This window comes from Aethalodelphis obliquidens, unplaced genomic scaffold (genome assembly GCF_003676395.1).
Source record: "Aethalodelphis obliquidens isolate GAN/ISIS:26980383/991018 unplaced genomic scaffold, ASM367639v1 scaffold49, whole genome shotgun sequence".
Lineage (NCBI taxonomy): Eukaryota > Metazoa > Chordata > Mammalia > Artiodactyla > Delphinidae > Aethalodelphis > Aethalodelphis obliquidens.
In genome coordinates this window covers 2,745,774-2,768,851 of record NW_020837993.1, presented here as the reverse complement: position 1 = coordinate 2,768,851, position 23,078 = coordinate 2,745,774, and the positions used below count along the sequence as shown (strand labels likewise).

The 23,078-nt window shown below is 48.4% G+C and overlaps 1 protein-coding gene across 9 annotated transcripts in view; it reads left to right on the top strand.

Moving 5' to 3' along the window:
• The window catches only part of AKAP13 (A-kinase anchoring protein 13), a 344,114-nt gene extending 329,641 nt beyond the window's left edge, over positions 1-14,473 (top strand). For 8 of the 9 annotated variants that reach the window (XM_027083133.1, XM_027083132.1, XM_027083131.1 and 5 more), the window contains 7 exons: positions 2,032-2,193; positions 2,622-2,692; positions 3,159-3,203; positions 5,979-6,029; positions 6,670-7,119; positions 8,564-8,891; positions 9,722-14,473. In XM_027083133.1, coding sequence (XP_026938934.1) covers positions 2,032-2,193; positions 2,622-2,692; positions 3,159-3,203; positions 5,979-6,029; positions 6,670-7,119; positions 8,564-8,891; positions 9,722-9,771 — 1,157 coding nt within the window. In that variant the 3' untranslated portion in view covers positions 9,772-14,473. Of the gene's footprint in view, positions 1-2,031; positions 2,194-2,621; positions 2,693-3,158; positions 3,204-4,990; positions 5,959-5,978; positions 6,030-6,669; positions 7,120-8,563; positions 8,892-9,721 lie in introns of those variants that run through there. The other variant, XM_027083134.1, reaches the window with a different exon arrangement.
• The last annotated feature ends 8,605 nt before the right edge of the window (positions 14,474-23,078 follow it).

Here is a 23,078-nt window from a genome sequence, read left to right as displayed (position 1 = left end):
TTGTTACTAGGTTGGGCCTTTTTAGTGGTCCGCTTTGGGGGAAATATACTTGTGTGTGTGCGTGAGGGGATGGGGTAATGAATTCACACTGATACATATTTAATTCAAATTGTGGACTGCAGGGCTTAATCTCCTCTATATTACATCTGTATCTCTTTTCTTCCACATTGTGAATCCTCATTCTCAAGGATACATCGTAGAAATAAAATATCCTATATTTACCCTAACATACACATCAGAATAACAATACTAACACTGCTATCGCTAAATATGACTCTTTTATGCTCTCCCCATTCCCTCCCCCCTTTTTTATTTACCAGTTGTACTCTGTCTATACTGTCAGCTTACAACCACTGTATATGGCACTCTCCCCTTCTTAGACCCGAACTGTAGTCTTCATTCTGCAAGAACCACCACCCGTTTTTATCAGTGTCCCTCCAGTCATTTTGGATGTCTAAAGCTTATTCTTTAGTAGATGTCTCAGGAAAGGTTCATGAGGATAATATACCGAGTCCTTGCATATCGGTAATAATTTGTGCCCTTTATACTTGAAAATCTGTTCTGCTGGGTATAAAATCCTTGGTTCACATTCTCTTCCTCTGAGTGTCTTCTCAAATATGTTATTTATTTTTTTCTGACGTAAAGCGTTGCTGGCAGCGTCTAACCGTAATTTGATTTTCCCCATGTAAGTCGCGTGCTCTTTGCCTAGACGCCCAAAGGATTTTTTTCCCCTAAATCCGAGTAGTTTTACTAGAATATGCCTTGGTGCTGGTTATCCTGGACTGATGTTCTCGGGTTCACAGTGTTCTATTTTGACATATAGTTTCAGATTTTTCAGATTTCAGAGATGTATTCTTATAGTTTTTAGTATTTTTCCTACACCCTTGCTTTGATTTTCTTCTTCAAGAACTCCCACTGTCCATATGTTGGATAATCATTGCCTGTCTTCAATACTTCTTGCTTCCCATAGTACTTTTTATAGCTTCATCTTTTTAATGTTTAAATGTCCTTTCACCATCTATTATCTTAAGTCATTTTCTTTTGGGCTTATTTGTTCTCATATTCTAGTTCAGTTTCCATTTCTTAAAGGGATACCTTTTCCTTTCATTTCCACTTGAGTTTTGCCACCTCCTTTCTGTGTTTTCTGATTCTGACTTAGGTTCTTTCATGTCTTGTGTCATTTTCTTTATTTTATTAGCTCACTTATTTTATGGACATGTCCTTCTGATGTGCTTTTATTATATGTAGGGAAGTTATGCCCCTTGTTTTTTCTCTCTCTCTGCCTTTCCTTAACTTTGTGTGGGATTTGACTTTGATGTTTTTCTGTTGCTCATTTTTACGTGAAATACATTTCCTACATTTTTAGGCTAAGATAGCTTCTTTCACTTCATCGGACTCTTCTATTGTTTTCATGTAGTGTTTTTAGAAAATAACAATGGCTTGTCTTAGGAGATTCCCTGCCTCTGTTTCCTCCCTTATTCTATCTGGACCTTCTTTTTCCTTTATCTCTGTGGCTTCTCTCCTGCTCAATTTTTATTCCACTTTCAGCACTTTCTCCTTCCTGTGGGACACTGCTGCTCTAGAAGAGAACCCTAGCTGGTTGGATTTGAGAATTCAGATGCTTAGACTGCTGTAGCCCCTTGACCTCCCTATGGGAGGGGCAAAAAGCCTGCCAGTTTGAACTGCAGTTCTCAAATTGCCTCACCTTACTTCCTAGGGAATTCCTTTTGGCTGCTTTGGATCTGACTCCCGGAGCCATGCTCCTTCCAGTAAATTACTCTGCCTTCCCTGTACCCTTTTAAATCTCCTAGGTCTCATGTGAATAAGGCTGAAGAGTTAATCTCTGCATTTCCAGTAGAATCCATTTAACGCATATATCCTGAGCTGAGAGCTTTCTCTCAGCAAAGGAAGTCACGTAGTCACTTTGGCGTTTTCTGTTCCTCTTCCCTTTACATATAGTGTATTACCATGATATTTTCCTTTTCCCATTAAAAGAGGCGATGTCAGTTTTGCATGTTTCCTTTCTTCCAGTGGAGATCCTTCAGGGCTTGGTGAGTGGAAGCCTGGGAGGCACACTTGGGCAGGCTGTCAGCAGCCCTGTTGAACAAGAAGGCATGGTAGGCCCCGTTTCCTTGCCCCGGAGAGCAGAGACCTTTGGAGGATTTGACAGCCATCAGATGAATGCTTCAAAAGGTCAGTGGTTTTGAACTCATGTGTTCTTATGGGCAGTCCTTAACTATCACAACTAAAAATGATCTGTACTCTGGTAGCTCCATCTCCTCTGTCCCAATCAGTCAGTAAATGTTTTAGTGAGATCCTAATAAGTATCTAGCTGCTGAAACACTCAGGAACCTCTATGAATGTCATGTTCATTTTCAGTAATAAAAGAGGTTTTCCTGAGATCTCAGCTAAGCTATAGCCAAAGGGGGGTAATAACACTTGTTTTTCCTTTCTGCTTCTAGTTCTTCTGCATCCATAAAATTATTAATAATCAGTCACTTAGCTGCCATTGGCATTAATAGGATTCAGAAATATTCTGTCCCTAAGCTATGTATATAGTATTTCATTGGCTAATCTGTTTTACAACTGCAAAAAAAAACCCACCTTGTTTGTTTGTTTAGGAGGTGAGAAGGAAGAAGGAGATGATGGCCAAGATCTTAGGAGAACAGAATCAGATAGTGGTCTGAAAAAGGTATTTCTTTCTAAAGTACACTCCCTAAGTCCTCCCTGCTCTTCCTCTAAATTCATAGTCTTTGAAACTAGCCTACTTTGATTTTGTTTTGGATGCCCAATTTGCCGTTTTTATTTCCTGTTTTATCTGAAGAGGAAAGCACGTTTTTAAGCAAACAGTACAATTCAGAGCCCCACGTTCTTGGCCGTTGGGCCTGTCTCCAGACACCACGTCTACGTGCACAGCTCTGCCGCGGCCGTGGCTGGACCAGTTTCATTAAGAGGCTTGTTTAAATGCACACACCCCCCTGAACTCTTTGCAAGGCTTCAGTAACAGTTCAGCCTCAAATCTTCACTGCCCTGCAGTGAGAAGCTGTAGAAAAGAACGAAAACGGGAAGTCACAGCATAACTCAGACACACGCTGAATATCATTCTTGCCTCAGAGTCTTCGTTGTTTTTAAATGCACTTTTTTTGTTTGTTTTATAGGGTGGAAATGCTAACCTGGCATTTATGCTTAAAAGAAACAGTGAGGTAAGAATATTATGAGCTATTTAAAAGAATATGATTTTGTTATAATTGCTAGGTTAGGAATACTCATTTCTGTTTTGCCATGATGAACAAGCTTGGCTCCTGGCTGATCTGTGCAGTTGTGTTTCCTTTCCCTGGCCCCACGGCCTCGTCTTGCCCTTTTGCCAGAGTACTGCCTCTGCTTCTCTGTCCTTGAGAAGCCCCTTGCTTTCTCTAAACGTGGGCCATGAAGCTCCCATGGTGATTTCTTTCTGCGCACACTGAGTAGAATTTGTAGCCACCTTTGCTGTAACACAAGCCTGGCACCAAAGGCACAGTCTGGAATGTGGCAAATTAACTTGTGGGTAAAATTTTGCATAATAATTTCTTATCCTGCAACTCAGCTTGAGTTTTCTTCTTCGAGCACTGCTTTTCGCTCTGTGTGTGTCACTCTAGAAGTAGCCTTGTTGTCTCCTAGCTAGAGATCAGGTCCCCACGCAAATCTTTCACCTGCCTTCGGCTGAGCTCCGCTGACCCTGCAGGATAACGCACGCCTTTCACTGTTTCTCCATCTCCTTGGGTCCCTCTTAGGAAATCCTCCTCAAGGTTCCTACTGTCTCCAAACCTAGTTGACTCCAAGCGTGTGACTGTGTCAGCAGGCTGGAATTGGACACAGGACAGTGGGGTGCTAGGGTGTACCTCTCAGGGTGTTCTCTGTGTTTCTTCCTGCTTTTGATAGAATACCTTAAATCCCTGAGGAGTTTTCTTTTGAAATTTCAGATTAAGGAAATCTTTCCTTTTTTCCCTCAAACACAGAAGGGTGTTTTTTGTCTTCTGTTTGTTGGCATGTTAGTCTACACGCTGACGTAACCCCCTTCAGCGTGTCCATCCTTGAATGAAGTAAACCTGCTCCCACACAGGCTGCTGTGCTCTGGTGCTGCTTAAAAAGTAGCCCTTAGTTGATTTTTTCACCTGGCAACTTTCCCCTCATATTTAGTGAGAAGAGACAGTACAAGACCAGTGGTTTTCAGGCATTCCAGCATGGATTATACACTACGGATGCTCAGTCAGTCAGCTGGTCTGCTGTGACTTCTCCCTCTCTCTGTTAATTAAGAATAAACTTAAATGAGGGGTAAATCGTATTCTCAGAAGAGCTAAGCCTGATAATAAAGTTTTTGTGTTTTAAACCTTATAAAAGGAATACATGTTTGTGGTAGAAGATTTGGAAAACATCCAATAATGTAAAAAAGGAAAAAATTAAGTAAACATAGTACCACTAGTACCATAGTACTATTAAATGTTTGGTGTGCATTTTTCCAGCCTTTTCTTATACAGGACATGTATTTTATGTGTGAGTATGAGTTGCATAAACATAATTTTATACAATTTGTTTCACTACTCCCTGGAGCTTCGTATCCTGCTTTTTTTCTCTTAACCCACCAGAAGCATTTCCCCAAGGCATATTTGTACAAAACACGCTAATCGGGCTTCCCTGGTGGCGCAGTGGTTTAGAGTCCGCCTGCCGACACAGGGGACACGGGTTCGTGCCCCGGTCTGGGAAGATCCTACATGCCGCTGAGCCTGCGCATCCGGAGCCTGTGCTCCTTAAAAGGAGAGGCCACAACAGTGAGAGGCCCGCGTACCGCAAAAAAAAAAAAAAAAAAAAAAACCCAAAAAGAAACATGCTAATTAACAGCTGCATATTATTATGTTATGTGCCATAATTTATTTAATCTTTCCAGTGGTTCTTTCTCTGCTTTTTTGCTTTTTAAATGATGCAGCCAAGAGCATCCTCATACTTTTTTTTGCAGGGCTCTGATTATTTCCTCATCATGTCATCCGCTCTCTAGAAAGGTTATACAGCGTTCATCCCTGTCAGTACAAGAGTATCCATTCTCATCATACTTTCACCAACACTGGGAATTATTTTTTAATTGACATTTTGTTGATAAGTTCAAGTGGTTATTTCTTTATTTTTGCATTCTTCTGATTTCAAATAAGGTTGAATCATTTTTAATATGTTATATAATTGGCCATTTGTATTTCTTCTTTTGTAAATTGCTGGTTTATGTTCTGTGCCTGTTTTTCTACTAGAATATTCGTTATTTTGTTGATCTACGAGAGCCTTTTTTAAATTAAAGGTTTCTTTTGCCTTGTTCTGTTCACTGTTTCCTTTGCCTTTTTATTATACATTTTTACACAGTAAAAGTTGAAATTGTGTGTGTGTGTGTGGTTTCATCCATTGTTTCTGTCTCTGAAAAGCCTTCCCTATTTCAGGATCAGAAAACATTCTCACATTTTCTTACAGCTCTTTTACAGTTCTTTTCTACATTTAACATTTCAATCCATTTGAATGTTTTTTCTGTGGATCCCAGCTTAGTTTTTTCCAATGATTTAGCCAGTTTTTTCGGAACAATTCACTGAATATTCTTTCCTTCTCCATTGACTAGAAATGCTCTTTGTATCATATACTAATGCTGCGGTTTGCTTCTGGGCTTTCCGTTTTGTTACATTGGTGTGTTTGCCATTTTTGTGCCAGTCATTTTAAATAATTGGAGCTTCGTAATACCTTTCACTGTGTGCTGACTTCCCTCCTACATACACAGTTACTTCGTTTGATCTTGTTTTTCTTGGCTACTTGTACCGGCTTATCCTCTGTGGTGCTTTCAGTCTGAAAGTACTTGGTTCAAATGCAAGCCCCTTGCCGTGTGGTAGGGTGGGTTCTTGTCGGATGACACGCAGTGTGCTGGGGTCTGAGCCTCCGAGTCTGAGGTGATGGTCCTTTGATTCCTTTTGCAGCCGGTCATCCAGAGCGTCGTCCATCTCCACAAGCTCCTCAGCACTTTGCAGGTATGTGCCCTTCTCCTTTATCCCTTCACTTCCTTGTTTCGAGAGAATCAGTGACCAGGGTATTGTTGGCCTGGATCTTTGAGGTCTATAGTTTTCTTATGGGTAAATGGGGCCCTCAGACTAGAGAAGACTGGCTCTCATGATGAGAAAGGTTCCAGAATGCAGTGGTTAGAGTATCATCGACCCGCTAAGACTGGACTTGACGAGCACATGGTGGACTGCAGGTACCCTTGACAGCCGTGCCCCAGAGCACATGGGGTGCTGACATGCACAGAGGACATGGTTTCAGTCTGGAAGGCCTTTGGTAGGATTATAAGTTTCCATATTCCATGTCTCTGTGTGGTATTTGAGTAGGGTGACCCTCCCCACACAGCTTTCTGGGAATATCCTTAATTTCTCACCAGTCCAGTTCATACCTCCTCCCACTTCCCAAACACACACTCCCCACCCCATACAAAGCCGCTGCCCGCCAAATCCGAGTCCCCCACACCACTGACCTTGTGACTTGGTTGCCGCCCAGGGTTATGCTGGAGCATTTTCCCAGAGCAGCTTAGAAACCAGGGGAGGGCCGTAGTCTGGGGTGGCGTCCTCGTCCTCCAGGCGGAGGCGCATCGTCCCCCCTCGTGCGTCTCCCCCGCAGGGGGTGGTGCTGCAGCAGGACAGCTACATCGAGGACCAGAAGCTGCTGCTGACCGAGCGGGCGCTCACGCGGACGGCGTCGCGGCCCAGCTCCCTCATCGAGCAGGAGAAGCAGCGCAGCCTGGAGAAGCAGCGCCAGGACCTGGCCAACCTGCAGCGGCAGCAGGCGCAGCACCTGGAGGAGAAGCGGCGGCGCGAGCGCGAGTGGGAGGCCCGCGAGAGGGCGCTGCAGGAGCGCGAGGCGCGGCTGGCGCAGCGCGAGGACGAGCTCCGGCGCGGCCGCCAGGACCTGGAGCACGAGCTCGACGAGCTGCAGCAGAGGAAGGTCGCCTACCAGAGCGACCTGGAGCGCCTGCGCGCTGCCCAGAGGCAGCTCGAGCGCGAGCAGGAGCAGCTGAAGCGGGAGGCCGACCGGCTCAGCCAGAGGCCCGCCGACTGTGACATCGGCCAGGTACGGGGCGCTGGGGGGCCGGGTCACGACCCGCATAACCAAGAACCCTCTGAGCAGCGGAGGAAAGTAGACAGAGAATATAAAGGCTGCTTCTACAGATCTGTTTATGCACCACCAGGGGGCAGGTGAGGAAGTGAGTCTTTTTCTCCTTTTTGCATCTCTCAGCATGATGGGTTGGGGTTTGGCCAGGGGAGTTAATGGATGCCTGGCACTTCCCTCAGCCCTCAGTCGCTTAGGCCGGAGTAGCCTCAACATCTCTGAGGATGGCAGTCAGCCGTCCAGGATTTGGGGAGCAACCCCTCTGCCCTGTGCCACAGAAGAACTTAGAATGGTCCCCAGCTAAAGGAACTTGTAGCTGGATGGGGACAGCACACCGAGGACACAGGTCCCCCCGGAGCACAGTGCCTGGGGCTTACAGAGAGCAGTAACGCCTGAGTTCCTGAAAGAACCCACACGGTGGGGTCAGTGGGCATCAGCTACAGGGAGGAGCCCATCCCGGCAAATGATGGAAGGCAGCCCCTCTTATGGAGAGAGGATATTCCTGCTCAGGGATGCTCAGACATCTGGGCTCTGCTTAATTCCTGATTTGTCTCGCTACTGTGGATGAAACCTTTCTTTTCCTGCAGCAACTACTTATATGGGAAGGCATCACATATGTGGGAAGCACGCTGACCCCCGAGTTTATTTCAGTGGTGGTCTACGGTTATTTTGGAACGGGGCACCTGTGGCAGGTGGGAAGCTTGGGTGCACACAGATCCTCCTGTCTGCTGATACTCAGGTTGCCATTTGTTTGATCGATTGACCTTGGATCATGAAAGAAAAGGAAACTGACATCTTCCAGAGGGAGCAGTTTAGCTTCCTGCAGAGTTTTTCACGTCTGTGGGGGGAGTAGCCAGTGGCTCTATGTGCTTTTCGTGACACAAGGATGGCTTCCACAGGGAAGGCTGCAAGGCCCAGCGGGAGCACAGATTAGACTGATTATCTCTCTTTATCTTTGGTTTAACCTTTGGCTAGGATCTTGGTATAAGCATGTCTCCACCTGCCCTCTAACCTGAACAGACCTTTATAATCTCTTAGCCCTGAAATAATTATCTACACCCCCGTGTAAATCAGTCGTTGGATAAGCAGCTCTTCCTGCTTCTTCAGGGAATGGGAGTTCTAAGCTGCCTCTTCCAAGCTACTGTTAATTCTTTATGTTGCTGATAATAAAAATAGTAATGGCATCAGATATTTTTAGCACTTTCATAGATACTACCTGAGGGAGGGAGGAAATGGAACTGAGAAGATCAGAATCTTTTTACCATTTCTCTGGAGTCCAAGGCAGTGGGTGCACACGGGGCTGACCCACTGACACAGCTGGTGACCTCAGGTAGTGTTCACTGAGAAGAGGCACTGGGGATGCTGCCGGCCTCCAAGTCAGACCCCTTCTCTTGACCATGTGCAGGTTTCACATCAGCACACCAAGCTACTGAGGATCCCATCCTTCCTTCCGAATCCTGAGGAGACCCTCTTGCCACCGGCACCTTCCATAGCCAAATCGGGGTCATTGGACTCAGAACTCTCAGTGTCCCCAAAAAGGAACAGCATCTCTCGGACACACAAAGAAAAGGGGCCTTTTCACATACTGGGTTCCACCAGCCAGCCAAACAGAGTACCAGAGGGTCAGAGCCAGACCCCAGTGTCCACGTCCACCCGCCTGTTTGGGTTAGCTAAGCCAAAGGAAAAGAAGGAGAAAAAGAAGAAGAACAAAGGAAGCCGTTCGCAGTCCGGTGGTGAGTTACACACACCAGGTCTCCCTCTGGCCGTGTAGTCCCTGGATCCTGAAGAGTGGGTGGCTTTAGCAGCATGGGAGTGGTTAAAAAGAGGTGGCTGCCATTCAGGTGTGTAAAAGCTGAACCATACACATCTCACCAAACCCACTTGCTCTGCCCGCAAAGGACTGTTGGAACTGACACTAAGAACACAGATTCAAAGAACATTTCAGAACCCACTCTGTGTGGCACGTGCACGAAGTAGAGAGTGCGGGCTCATTTCTCACACTTGCTGTCCAGCTGAGGAGCTGAAACTCACCTCAGTGAAGCAGCTGCAGTCCTCCCTGCCTTTCTAGGCCTGGTCCAGTAATACTAATAACAGGTGCTTGGTGAGCATTTTCTGAGGGCTGCTTTAATCCTGCAGGTGACTGTGAGAGAGGTGTTGCTGACCCCCAGACACACTGGGAAGCTGAAGCTCGGGATTAACTGACCTACCTGCCGCCACAGGGCGTGCTATCAAATCACACTGCACAAGGTCTGAGTCCTTCTCATTAGGATTCCTCTCCCTTCTGTGTGGGAGGTTGAAGAGAAATCCCTATTTCCAGGCCTATTTACAAACAGCAAGCCTAGTGTTTCTGTAAAGTTTAAGGAGCTGTAGACACGGAGGACATCACTGACGACCTCATGCACTACGTCACCTGGAGGCCTGGCTGGCGGATGTCATTGCCCACCAGCCCGGCATCTGTTTGCATCCCAGAAGACTTGTGTTTGGGGAGGAAAGAACAGAATTTACCAGTGAAAAGAGCAGTTTTTCTGAAATTCTTTTTCCGCCTTGGTTTCCTTTTTTCCAGATGGCCCTGCATCTGAAGTACCCGCAGAGGGGGAGGAGATCTTCTGCTGACCCCGTTCCTCTCCGAGGCAGCCGCTCCTGTCCCGCCATGGTTATAGCCCCAACCCCTGCTGTCCTGTGCGCACATTCTCCTACACTGATGCCCGTGTCCTGCGGCGCCCAGCCCTCCCGCACTGCCCAGGTCCTGGACCAGAAGAACAACTGGTCTTGGGGGTCAGGGTGGGGAAGGAGGCACAGGATTGGCAACCCAACGCCTCTCGGGTTGGGGCCAGCCCTGCTGGGTGGTGGATGTTACACCAAGAGTAGTGGCCCCAGAAGTCCAGGCGATGGTTTTGGACATGTCAGGAATTCCTAGAGACTAAAAGAGCGTTTCCAAATGCGGTCTGAAGCTCTTACTGCCTTTTATTTTGGGGAACAGAACCAAAAATCAAACAGCAGATAGGTTGGACTTCATCTGAACACATACAGTAGCCCATCTGCACATACATGTGGAGTGCGCCGGAACTGTGCACAGTCTATACCAGATGCCTGCTGGGCTCAGCTCAAGCCCCGCATGAGGGGCACTGCCCGCCACCGCTCAGGGAGCGCGCACTCAGAGCCTCACCCACTAGCCCTCCCAGGCTGTCTCCCTGTAAACTCACCCCATGCACGCCTCACTCCTTTTCGCGTGTATTTCTCATTTCACTTCAGAAGGGACGACGACATTTGTGAGAACCGGTGAGAGAAGGCTTGATGTCTTTAAAAAGCAGATGATCTTGAAACACCTTGATTTTGGTGTTTCAGTCACTTTAAAAAGAAAAAATGTATCTAATTTTATCAAGTCTAAAAGAAATCATATATTGGCTTTCCAAGATGTGTGCCCACATGTTCTGGGCACAGACGAAGTAGAGAGGCCTTCTCACGATCACCCCTGCGGCGTGACACTTTTTGGTTGTCACTAGCCACTCAGCAGTGGCCACGGCCTCCTGGCAGTACTCCTGAGACCTCGAGGTGCCCCCCCAGGGAAGCTGCTCCTGCCTGGCAGTCGCCGTGGGAGAGGGTGGCCCCATCCGCGCAGAGACCGCCTGCTTCTCCTGCTGCCAGGGGGTGCCCACCCTGTACTAGACAACTGGCCGAAAAGCAGGTTCAGGTGGGTGTGTTAGGCCCATATGAAGCGGTTCCCACCAGTACAGACTGAGAGAAGAGCTGGCCAGAAGGTGTGGCTTGGAAAGGTCTCCTATCAGGAGGCCTGGCAGAATTTGATTTCTTTCAAAAGTTTTAGAAACGAAAGGCCTGTTGGTTATTGTACTCTGCCCCTTGAAGAATCCCCAGATGCTGCCTGTTTGTTCATTTCCTTCTCTCTTTTTCTTGTCCCACTGTGTTTTGATCTGTATTCCTTGAGGCTTGTCGCCAGCGGGGAGGTGCAGGATGTTTCTCCCTGAGGCCCCTGCACCTGCCACACTTGTTAACCCCCCAGGAGGGGAAACCCTGGAAAATTCTGTGCTTTAAATGTGGTCTTTGATTCCTGCCTTTTGCCCCTCAGGAGCATGGGTCTTTGAACATAATTTTTAGAAACAAACAAAAAAATCTGTAACTTGGTGCTTGTTGATGAATTGCAAGCTGGCCTTGCAGATGGAGATATTTATCTTTCAGTTTATTTGAAAGAGGTCTGGTTTAAAACTTTTAGCTTAGATTTGTTTTATTTATTTGTGTGTTGTGTGCATGTGTGCATGTGTGTGTATGTGTTTTAAGGGTGAACACACCAGCCCAACGGTTTCAACTGTCCAGTCAAGCAGCCGGTGCTGCTTCCTTACTCCCCCGTGTCTGTCAAAGTGCCTCGAAGGCCCAAAGGAAAATTAAGGTTGGGGGAGGGGTCCATTTCCTTCCCTCCTGCCACCCTCACCTCATACTTTGATCAAGGGATGTCTTCTTCCTTGCTTGAGAGTTAAGGAACTTGCCACCCATGGGCTACATTTGCCTAGTTTTGTCATGGAGATTTCTTACCCTTCAGAAACACACCTTGAGCAGAACCAGCTGATTTTCTATTGAACCTTAATGTACTATCCCCCCACCCCCCCCCCCACCCCCACAGAGACCCTAAACAGCAAAAGGTTAGGTTGCTTCCTGCTGCCAGTCCGTACAGCTTGAGTAAGGCCAGCCTGTCATGCCTTTCTCAGATCCACAGGGAGCTCAGCCGTCTGTCCCTGTCACTGGCTCAGGTTCACCTCTGTGGGTCCCAATCCCAGAGCTCTGCTGGAAAGGGGTGGGGCTGATGAATGAGGACCTGCATCCTCCTTCCTCTGTCCGTGTAGGCCGGGCCTCCCTGCCTCTGGGCTTGAAACCAGTGCTCAGTGCTGATGGCATTTGCCCTAACGCAGGCTCTTCACAAGAAGCACCCTGGACGCTGAGTTTCTGTATAGAGCTGCACAGGTGGCTTTCAGCTTACTCCCAACTAGTTGTGAAGTTTCGGTTGTCTTGATTATTCGGTGGTAGTTGTTTTAAAATGGTGATTTCCCCTTCACCTGTACCCCACTAACTTAAAATACTTTGGTCAGCTTGTGGTTGGACAAGTTTAGAATCAGAATCAGAAGGCATCTCCCCCAGAAGAGTGTGCGGTGCAGAGAGAGAACCACTTACCCGGACCCGTGCTTTTCCATGCCTTCGTCCTGTCTCTCTCCCCCTTTGATAAGGAACTCGGGGATTTTGTTGTTGCGCTTGGGGAACCACCTGGGATTGTTGCTGCTCCTGCTTTTGCTGATGGCCTTGAGGTCTCCTCTGACCTTGAGGCCTGTCCTGGTTACTGAGGTGTCCTTCATGTGAGAAGGGGCTGTCTCCCGGGACAGCTCAGACTCAGTTCTCCACAGTGTCCCCACGCTAGGGGGCGTGCTTCTCTAAGCTCCGCAAATCAGATGGCTGGCCTTCCTTGTGTTTAGGTTTTGGGGGACAGATGGAAACACCATCCAGAGTTCCAGAATCTCGTGAGTTGCCTGGAAGGAGGCTGCATCTTCTCTCAAAACTTCCATCATCTCAGTGGTCGTCATCCCAGTCGGGTGGCATGTGCACTTTAAACGCTTCCTACAGTCAGCTTCACTTTCGAGACAATCAACTATGCTAACTGTTTTCTTTGAAAATGGAAAAGGTTAAAAACATGCAGATTGCCATAATTCAGCCTTTGCCAACATTCCATCCTCTACCCCCCTGAGAGCTGTCTGTGGGGAAGAAATCCTTATCAAGACTTTTTTTTTTTGGAAAGGTACGAATCTTACCTGTTTTCCTCTCATGTCTCAGGGTAATACCACTAAAAGTTGTTCCTTTGCTGATATTCTCCCTTATTTGTTATCTTCCCAAGCCCCTAGTATTAGCAGTAGTGAGCACACATTTTTAAGATCCTTGGGCTTTGTCGTACCTTTATTTGGAGAGTGGGTGTTAGTGTATAGGGTTTATAACTAGGCCCCACCTAAAATAAAGGTAGCACCATAACCTTAGGGGCCAGAACTCCATCCCGAAGGTACCGTTCACAGAAGCGCTTTATATTTCATCCATTGGTCACAAAGTTTTTTTTCCATAGCCGGTTCTTTCTCCCCAAGGATTTGGTATCGGCCTTGGAGCTGCAGTTGTTGATACAGCGTTGATGGGGGGGCCAGTTGTGCCCAGAGGACAGCTAAGCCCAGGGACTGGGGTGGGAGCACATTGAGAGAGACGGTCCTGGTGAGTGGGCTTCAGCAGCCATGAAGAGGGTGGCTTGCAGGGGACCCCAGACACTGCCAAGGGGTGTGGACACACTTGGAATGTGGAAGCCCAGAAAGAACGCTTCCAGTTCCACGGCGGCAGTGGATGAGGGATGTGTGTCTTGCCTTCCTGCAGCGGGACAGTGTGGCACACACACCTGTGGTCCTGGGGTCACGGCCCCACCTGGCGCTGTTGCTCCGATGGACCCTTGGAGACAAGGAAAGGGGCAAAGAGATTGTTTTGGTTCGGTTCTTCATTTTCTTTCTTTCTTTCCATGTAGCGTAACATTCCTAGTTAACCGGAACTTTGGGATCTACTGCCTGCTGGCCAGGTTTTAAAGTGAAAAGTCTTTTAGTGCTGCCATAAGAGGGAAAAAAAACAAAGGCTTCTTTCCATGTACCAATCGGATTTCATTTGTCAAAAGCTCGACAGGCCTTGAGTGAGTTCTCCATCTTGCTAAGGTTTAAAGACAGGCAGACCCAGCTGGCTAAAGTCTCTCCTGCCGCACACGGTGACAGCCTGCTCCAGACACCCAGGCTGAGCCCAGTCTCTGCTCACCCCAGTGTTCACCCTGCTTGAATGCCTCTGCCTTTTGTGACCACCTGCCAGGATGAGCAGCTCCAGAGCACTGACAGGGGCCTGCCCAGTCGGCTGGCCCACGGTCGCGGTTTAGCCTGAGGTTTCTGGCGTGTTGCCCCGCCGGGCGCGCAGGGGACACCAGGACACGCAGGAGGGTGATTACCATGCACCTTATACCTCTGCTCTCGTTTGTTGTCCTCAAATGCTAAATGAACGTTTCTGTGCTGAATCCTATTAGATAAAAAGGGGTTAAAACCCAGATGCTGTATATTAATTTGTAATTATGTATAAAGTGAAGCAGTTTTAAACTGTAAGGATTTTTTCAGTGTGTTTTCTGGAATTCTGCCACAACGTACTGGCTTTGTATTTTATTTATCTTCCTTTCTGGTTAGCGGCTTCCGACCCTTGTAAAGTCCCCCTCCACCCTTTCAAAAAAAATAAATAATAAATGTCCTTTAAGTCCCGATGGTGACTGTGTGGGCTTCCTGAAGTGAAGGCTTCCTGGATACTCTGGGTTCCTGGTGAAGGGGCACCCCCTACCCAGCTCTAAGGGACCCTTCTCCCCAGTGAAACCTTATTTCTGTACCTTCGGGAACAGGACTCAGGAGGACAGCCCTGGAGCACAGAGCAGCTCCCGGGGAACTCAGGTCCCCTGGAGCTGGACCCTAACCCGGGGGCACCAAGAGTCAGAACCATTTCCAGTCAAATCAGCGTGGTAAGAAACGTCCTTGCTATAGATTCTACTACGTAAAAAAGATGAATGTCAGTTTGCCTTTCTTTGCCAACTTTTTTCACCTCATCCCACCCCCAAACAAGGGAGCTGCCAAAAACTAATTCAGAAAGAAGAATCCCATTTGCATGTAGTTCCACAAGGATTTACTGGGTCTGATCCTCTGAGAAATTGCTGGAATGCACACGGTAGGAGCTGTTGCCGCTGCTGCCTGCGGGCACCTGTGCCGCCCTTCCTGAATTGCTGGCTGCCTCCCCGGAGTCCAGGACTCTGTCCCTATGAGAGGCCCCTCGGTCCAGCCGGCTGCCTGGTGTAATGCGAAGAACGTGGGCAGAGCTGCCTCAGTTCCCAGCTCTGCGCTCCCAAGAGCTCCTTGTCCCTCCCCAAGCGACAACCAAAAAGAGGAAAGTCCTGCCGGGTTGCCAAGCGCTTTGCCTTGCTCAGTGAACTTGGAAGTGCCCAGATTTCTAAGGAGTCTTGCAGCCCTGGTGGCAATAGATGCCTCCCCAGAAGCCAGCAAACACTGGTCCCTTCTCTCTGCCGTCTGCCCTTGGCTGTCACGGCAGCTGCAGCGTGCCGACGCCCCCAGCGGGGCTGGGAGAGTGGTTCCCACGGCCTCCCTCCTCTGCCGCTCTGCTCCCATCGTGCTTGGGTCTGAGCCAGGGAAGGGCTCCATGTGGCAGGCAGGCCAGAAGAGGGAGGAGGTGTCATCCTTTGTTCCAGAAGAAGAGCAGAGGCACAAAGCCCGCAGGGCTCCACAAGGACCGGCCATCCATGCAGCGGGGCGTGGGATGTCTGCCTGCTCCTGAGGGAGAAGTGCCCCAGATAAAAGGGGCCACTCCTGTCTGAGGACCTCCCACCTGAAGGGAAACCAGGTTGTGGCAGCCATGTGCCCAGGAAGGGAGTCCTGTTAACCAACGCAGCAGGACGGAAACCTGAGTCACAAATGCCGGGAAGAGGTTGGGATGCTGGAAAGTCCAGAAAAGAGCTTGCAGGGCAGGGAGGAAATACAGTGCACAGGTTCTGTTACTTCCTAGGAAGTGGGAACAAAAGTAGATCGGTGGTGAGCCGTGCTGCAGAGCATCAGGAATAAGATCAGGAACCTCCTTCCAGCACCGCATCCCTGGTTCAGCCCGCAAGGGCCTCGCCCACCACAGCTCCTGCTCTGGGATTCTTGGGAGGTTTCTTTTCCCTTAACTTTACCCCCATTTCTTCAGGGCCTCAGGTCACCGCTGGAAGGTTGCCCGGAGGTGGTGGAGCAATCCAGGTGGACATGATGCCACCCCCATCAGGGTCCCAAGAGGAGTCCGACGTGGAAAAGGAGGCAGAACTTCGTACACCCCAGACTTGGGCAGAACTTGGTGCACCCCACCGGCCTCCCCCATACACCCCCTCCCAAGTCCTTTGGTGTCCAAGTTATAGCCAGGGCGTCCTCAGGCCCCTCTGGCCTCTTTCTTTCACATGGTAATCACTCACACAGCTGTAAATAGTCCCACTGAAGTTTGGGCTGCTCTTCCCTCCAGGCGCCTTGGTGAGACTTTCTTCCTGGGAAACGGTATCTGGACCCTTGGGATGGAGGTGGGAGGAGAGGGGGACCCAGGGGGGCCTCTGAGGGGATTGGCTGGCGGGGCTCAGGGGCCGTGAGGGGAGTGAGCTCCTTACACCAGCTGAGAACCGGGCCTGCTTTTCTCCCCCTCCCTTGTCAGCACATCCCTTGAGGGCCCTGAACTTCCCACCCCACCCCCAGCAGCTTTGGGGTTGAAGCTGGGCCGTTGCCTGGACAACCCCAGTTCCCAGCCTTGCCTGGTCTCTGCATCCAAAGACAAAGGAGCGGGATGCTGGTCACCTGAAACAATGCTCCCTCCACCCGCAGGAGGAGCTGGGGACCGGCCCCGGCTGGGCTCCCGCTCCATGGAGGGGGCAGTGGACAAAGGCTGGGGGGCCATGGGGTGAGTGAAAGGATGGGCGCAGACTTCGGATCAGAGTCTGGGCTCAACGTCCAGTCCAGCCATCTAATGGCCAAGTGACCTTGGACAAGTTATTGGACCTGTCTATCCCTGTTTTCCTCTTTCATTCGGGAACCAGGGTATCTAGCTTGCAGATTTGCTGTGACAGTTCGGTGAGATGCTGAATGTTGGTCCCCAGCACGTGATTCTTGATTCCTGAGCCTGTTACCCACAGCAGCAGCAGGAGCCTGTCACAGCAGCAGTGCCGGAATCCCATACCTGACCTCCGTCTCTGCACCTGGAGGTGAGCGCCCGGAGGAAGAAACGACCTTCCCCATCGCCTGGCAGTGGTGCCCAGCCCAGGGCGTGGCTCGGAGCTCCTTGTCCCTGGGCTTCTGGTTTGGGATACCTGTCCTCCTTCCCTCACTTGTCCCAGGTGAACTGTCACTTCCTAGAGGAAGCCTTCCCTGACAGCCAGGGCAAGCCCAACCCCTCCCTCCCGTCTGCCCTTAGCACCGGGAACCCTCCGGCCTACACAGAACACGTGACACCTGGAACCACCAGCCTTTAGCTAGTGTCCCCTCCCCCTAGCTTCCAGACCAGAAAGCAAGGCTGAGCCCGAAGCCCACGCCCCACGCACCCTCATTCCAAAACCGCAGTGCTGGGAGTGGACAGGCAGGATTGTCCCAGGGCCTGGAAGAGGCAGGGGCCACTGCTCTGCCAGCAGGGCCAAGGTGGCAGGTGGCCCTCAGCTCCAGCTAACTCCAAGAAGGCTCTCCCCATGGGTGGCCTCTGGTTGAACCGTAGAGTCCTGCTGCCAGGGCTGGGATGGCTGCCAGCCCCTGCCCCTGCAAAGCAGCTGAGCTTCACCCCCATCAGGTCTTGCAGCCAAAAGTGGGCCAGGCCACTCTGCCCAATCTGGGACCAGGAAGCCCAGGGGGGGCTCTCTCACCCTCTGCCACTGGAGATGAGAGCATCTCCGAGAAAGGCAGGCTGGCAGAGCCAAAGCAGCCAGGTGTGGAAATAGAACCACTCAAGTTCATACCCTGGTGCCCCACTCCTGTGTGCCCTGGGCCAACATGCTTAACCTCTCTGAGCACAGTTTCCTCCTCTGTAAAATGAGGATGATGACACCTACCCCCATACTGTTACTGTAAACAAAATAAACATTACATGTCCTTTCTTTTTGCTTGGCAGGAAGAGACAAGGTAAAGGCCTGGATCTTGGGACTGTGCAGACATGTGGGCCTGCAGGTGTGAGCATTTACTGTGACTTCAGGGCTCCCCCAAGCTTTCAGATTTTTCTGGGTCAAAGAAAGTTTGCCAGTGTCTTGTCTTCTTCTTGGAATGACCTTCCCATGGAAGGCCCTAGAGCGAGGGGCTCTCACTGGCTGGAAACCCATAGGTCTCATATCCATGATGCCTTTGAACCTGACCGCCCAAAGGGCGTCCGAGTCCCCCATTTGTGGGTGATCACACCAAGGCTCATGGAGTTAGGTGATCGGCCCAGCCAGAGCCAGCGGCAGGCCCATGCCTGCCCACATGCAGACCCAAGATTTGCCCTTAGACCAGTGTTCCTCAAAGGACACTTTAGATCCCTGCATTTGAACTATCTGGGTTGCTTGTTAGAAATGCATCTCCCTGGGCCCAACCCCAGATTTAAGGAGTCAGAATCTCCTGGGAGAAGGCTAGGAAACTCACAGCTTTCACTAACTCCCTGGGGAGTTTTACCCATACCACAGTTCAAGAGACCCTGGGTGCACCCAATACTCCCACCCCGGCGAGTTGGGGTGGGAGGTGCGTGGAAAGGAAGAAGGAGAGAGCTCCAGTATCCCACCCCTCAGGGCAGTGAGGTCCTTTCCACTCTGCACACAGAAGTTCCCTGCATGGAATCCCGCTCTTGTTCTGCAGATAACGCTCCATGAATACTCTGGCTGTTTACAAACCTGCTGACACAGTCTGGGAGCAGTTGCACGGTTCTGAGCAAGGTGCAGGCTTCAGTCTCTTCATCTGCAAGGTAGGAACCCTACAACCCCAAGGGCTGCTGCGATGATGAGATGACGGGACAGCACAGAATCCGTGCTCTGTAGATTTCTCCTGCCATTGTTGTGTGTGCCGACGTTGTCACTGAAGGGCTGGGTGGCCTTGAATGTGTCACATCCACAAAGTAGGTGGCTGGACTAGAGAGCGGCTCTCAGCCTTGCACGCGTTAGAATCATCTGGGGGGGCTTTGTGCCTCGGCGGCCCAGGCCCCACGTGTGGCGGATTCCCCCACAGAACCTTTAAGATGGGGCCCAGGCATTAGTACCTTTGAACAGTTACGGGTGGTTCCTACGTGCAGCTGAGGTTGAGAGGCTGGACGATCCCCAGGCTTGATCCCAGAGGTCAGCTCTGTTCTGCAGGTGAGGCTCCCTCCCCCAGGGTCTCCAAACAGCCCCTGAGATGGAGCCGTCTCTGCGTGTGATGGAAGCCTGGGCTTTGAGTAGCTGGGGCTCTGGGCCTGAAGGATGACAGCTGTCTCCTTGGGGCCTTGAATCCCACTAGAGTCTGCCAAGCAGCAGAGTAAACATGAGGGAGAACAAGGCAGAAGTGTTGCCCATGGGAGGAGCACAGCCCAAGGGGAACTGGGCCTGGGCTTGAGGGAACACTCCAGGGGCCTCCAGAAGTAATGAAAATGGTGGGCAGGGAAGACAGGGCCCCCAGCCCACTCTGGAGGTCTGAGCCAAGCTCAGTTGGCTCGAGCACTGCCTGCAAGTCCCAGATTCTGGTGCCAACCTCCAGCTGACTTTCCCCCCAAGGATTCTAGACCATCGTGATCCCTGCCCCAGCTCCACCTGCCCTTTCACACCCACATCATCTCCATTTAGCCCTCTCCCAGCCTGATAGGAGCCACTCCTCTGCAAGGATGCTGTCTTAACATTTAGGGGGGATTTGTTGTTTGATATAATTGTAACTCATATTCCCTAAAAAAAGATATGGGAAATACTGATTTATTTTTAAAACATTTTTAAACACCTATAGTCCCATCACCCGGAAGAAACTATCCACTAATATTTCATTATGTTTTCTTCATATACATTTTTTAAAAACTGGATTTATAATACTGTAAACAGGTGTACATCATAGTGTTCGGGGTAATTTTTTTGGCAAATGATGTTCCATTATAGGTTATTACAAGACATTGGGCATAATTCCCTGTGCTCTGCAGTAAACCCTTCTTGCTCATCTACTTTATGTGTAGCAGTTTGTACCTGCTAATCCCATACTCTTCATTCTTCCCTCCCCCACAACCCTGTCCCCTTTGGTAACCGTAAGTTTGTTTTCTACGTCTGTGAGTCTGTTTGTTTTGTAGATAGATTTGTTTGTATTCTTTTTAAGTTTCCACATATAAGTGATTATCATATAGTATTTGTCTTTGTCTGACTCATTTCACTCAGCATAATATTCTTTTGGTCCATCCATGTTGCTGCAAATGAAAATATTTCATTCTTTTTTATGGCTGAGTAATATTTATATATATACATATATATATGTATATATATACACACACACACCCCACATCTTTTTTTTTTTATAAATTTATTTTATTTTTGGCTCTGTTGGGTCTTCGTTGCTGTGAGCAGGCTTTCTCTACTTGCGGCGAGTGGGCTTCTCATTGCTGTGGCTTCTCTTGCTGTGGAGCATGGGCTCAAGGCACTCGGGCTTCAGTAGTTGTGGCACACAGACTCAGTAGTTGTGGCACGTGGGCTTAGCTGCTCCACGGCCTATGGGATCTTCCTGGACCAGGGCTCAAACCCGTGTCCCCTGCATTGGCAGGTGGACTCCTAACCACTGCCCCGCTAGGGAAGACCCACCACATCTTCTTAAACCAGTCACCTGTTGATGGGCCCTTGGGTTGTTTCCATGTCTTGACTATTGTAAATAGTGCTGCTATGAACACTGGGGTGCATATATTTTTCTTTTTTTTTGCGGTACGCGGGGCTCTCACTGCTGTGGCCTCTCCCTCCGCGGAGCACAGGCTCGGACGTGCAGGCCCAGCGGCCGTGGCCCACAGGCCCAGCATGTGGGATCCTCCTGGACCGGGGCACGAACCCGCGTCCCCCGCATCGGCAGGCAGACCCCCAACCACTGTGCCACCAGGGAAGCCCCGCATATATCTTTTTGAATTAGAGTTTTCATCTTTTCTGGGTATATACCTAGGAGTGGGATTGCTGGATCATATAGTAGCTCTATTTTTAGTTTTTTAAGGAACCTCCGTACTGTTTTCCATAGTGGCGGCACCAATTTACATTCCCACCAACAGTCTTTGTAGACATTTTTATTTAGCAAAATTAAAGTCATGTTCTATATAGACATTTATATCCTATTTACTTCATTCCACATTTTCATATAAACATTGGGTACTTAATACTCCACTTTATAGATATTATTATTGTTCCACTCTCTAGATATATCACTTGGAAATTTAGGTATTTCCAATTTTTCATTGTTATGAATAACATACAGGACTAATTTATAGCATCATTTTCCCCCCTGTTTCAAAGTAAAAACATGTTTATTAGAGAAAATGTAGAAATTATTGATAAGTAGAATAAATAACTGAAAATCAACCATAGTAGGAACTTCTGCTTCCACCCAAGATAGAGTAATAGGGACCAGATTTACCTTACCTACCTACCCAAAACAACCAAAACTCCAGAAGAAATGTATGGAATGATGGTTTTAAGGACACTGGAAATCAAACAACAAAGTACAGGTATCCCTGAGAGACCAAGGGAGCCTTATGGCTGCCTTAGGCCTTGCAACTGCCCCGAGTTTCCAGGCTGCAGCAAAGGATGAAGACTCAGATGGAATCTGGCAGACTCCCCAAGTTGAGGGGATGGAGCTGAGAATCAGGGGAGATGAAGGCAGATAGAATAGGCAGGACAGAATACAGAAGAGAGATGCACACAGAATTCTAGGGATCTTCAGTGGGTCCCCCTCAAGTATTCATTAGAGGACTGATCAGTGCACACATGTGAGAAAAGTGTTCAAGTCTAGAAAAGAATCATCCCAAAGGATTAGAGGTGATAATACCCAGTGCGACACAGGACCAGGTATAGTGCCTATTCCCACCAGCCAGCCTGGAAGAATCATTCACAGGGCACAGGGTAGAGGACACAGAAGGGGCTTTCCTTAGTAATACGGAATAATTAGCCCTAGATGAAGCACTGCTGCAGTTCTACCTAACAAATCTTTAAAAGCAAGACCTAAAAGGATCAAACAGTTTCCAAGTAACTTAACCACATCCCAGAACAAAGCTCAGGAATACTTACAAAAACATCCAGCACACAGCAGAGTAACATTCACAGTGTCTGACATCCAATAAAAATTACTACACATGTTAAAAAAAAAAAAACTTAAAGGATAAAAATCATGTAAACTGACACAGATGTTAGAATTATCAGACAAGGATGTTAAAACTTATTATAACTGTGTTCTATATGTTCAAAAAGTTTTAGAAGCATCAAATATATAATTAAAGACCCAAGTTAAATTCCTACAGATAAAAACCATATGTCTAACAGAAAAAAAGCCTGGAAAAAATTAACATAGCTTGAAGGTGAGACACCTTCAAGCAGCCTAATAAATTTGTAATTGGAGTCCCAGAAAGGGGGTAGGAGACAGAAAGAAATTATCTGAAGAGATAATAGCCAAGTTTTCCCAAATTTGATGAAAAATATAAACCCATAGTTGAGGTTCAGCAAAAACCCCAAGGACAAGAAATATGAGAAAAATGACATCAATACACATCATAATCAAGTTGTTCTAAACCAGTGATAAAAAGAAAATCTTAAAAACATCCAGAGGAAAAAAGCACATTATGTACAGAGGACCAGATAAGGATGATAGCAGATTTCTTGTAAGAAACAGTGTAACAGAGAAAACAGTGGAACAACATCTTTAAAATATTGGGGGGCAATTTGTCAAACTAGAATCCTATACTCATTGAAAACATTTTTCAAAAGTGAAAGCAAAACAAATACTTTTTCAGATGTACAAAATCTAAAAGAATTCATCACCAACAGACCCTCACTGCAAGATATTTTAAACTGAAGGAAAATGATACCAGATGGAAATATGATCTATATAAAGGAATAGAGGTCACTAGAAAAAGTAATTACCTGGATGGATCAGAAGATTTCATGGATCAGAAGATTTAACATTGTTAAAATGCCAATATTGGCTTCCAGTGTCCTTTTCCCCACGGTTGCTCACCCACCCACGGTTGCTGCCCCCCACCTCTGCAGGAGACCCTCCAATATTAACAGGTCTTCCAATGTGATGCTGAATAAGAATGTTGAGAGAAGATCCACCACCAGTCCTTCCCATCAGGAAGCTTGCACAAACCTCTTA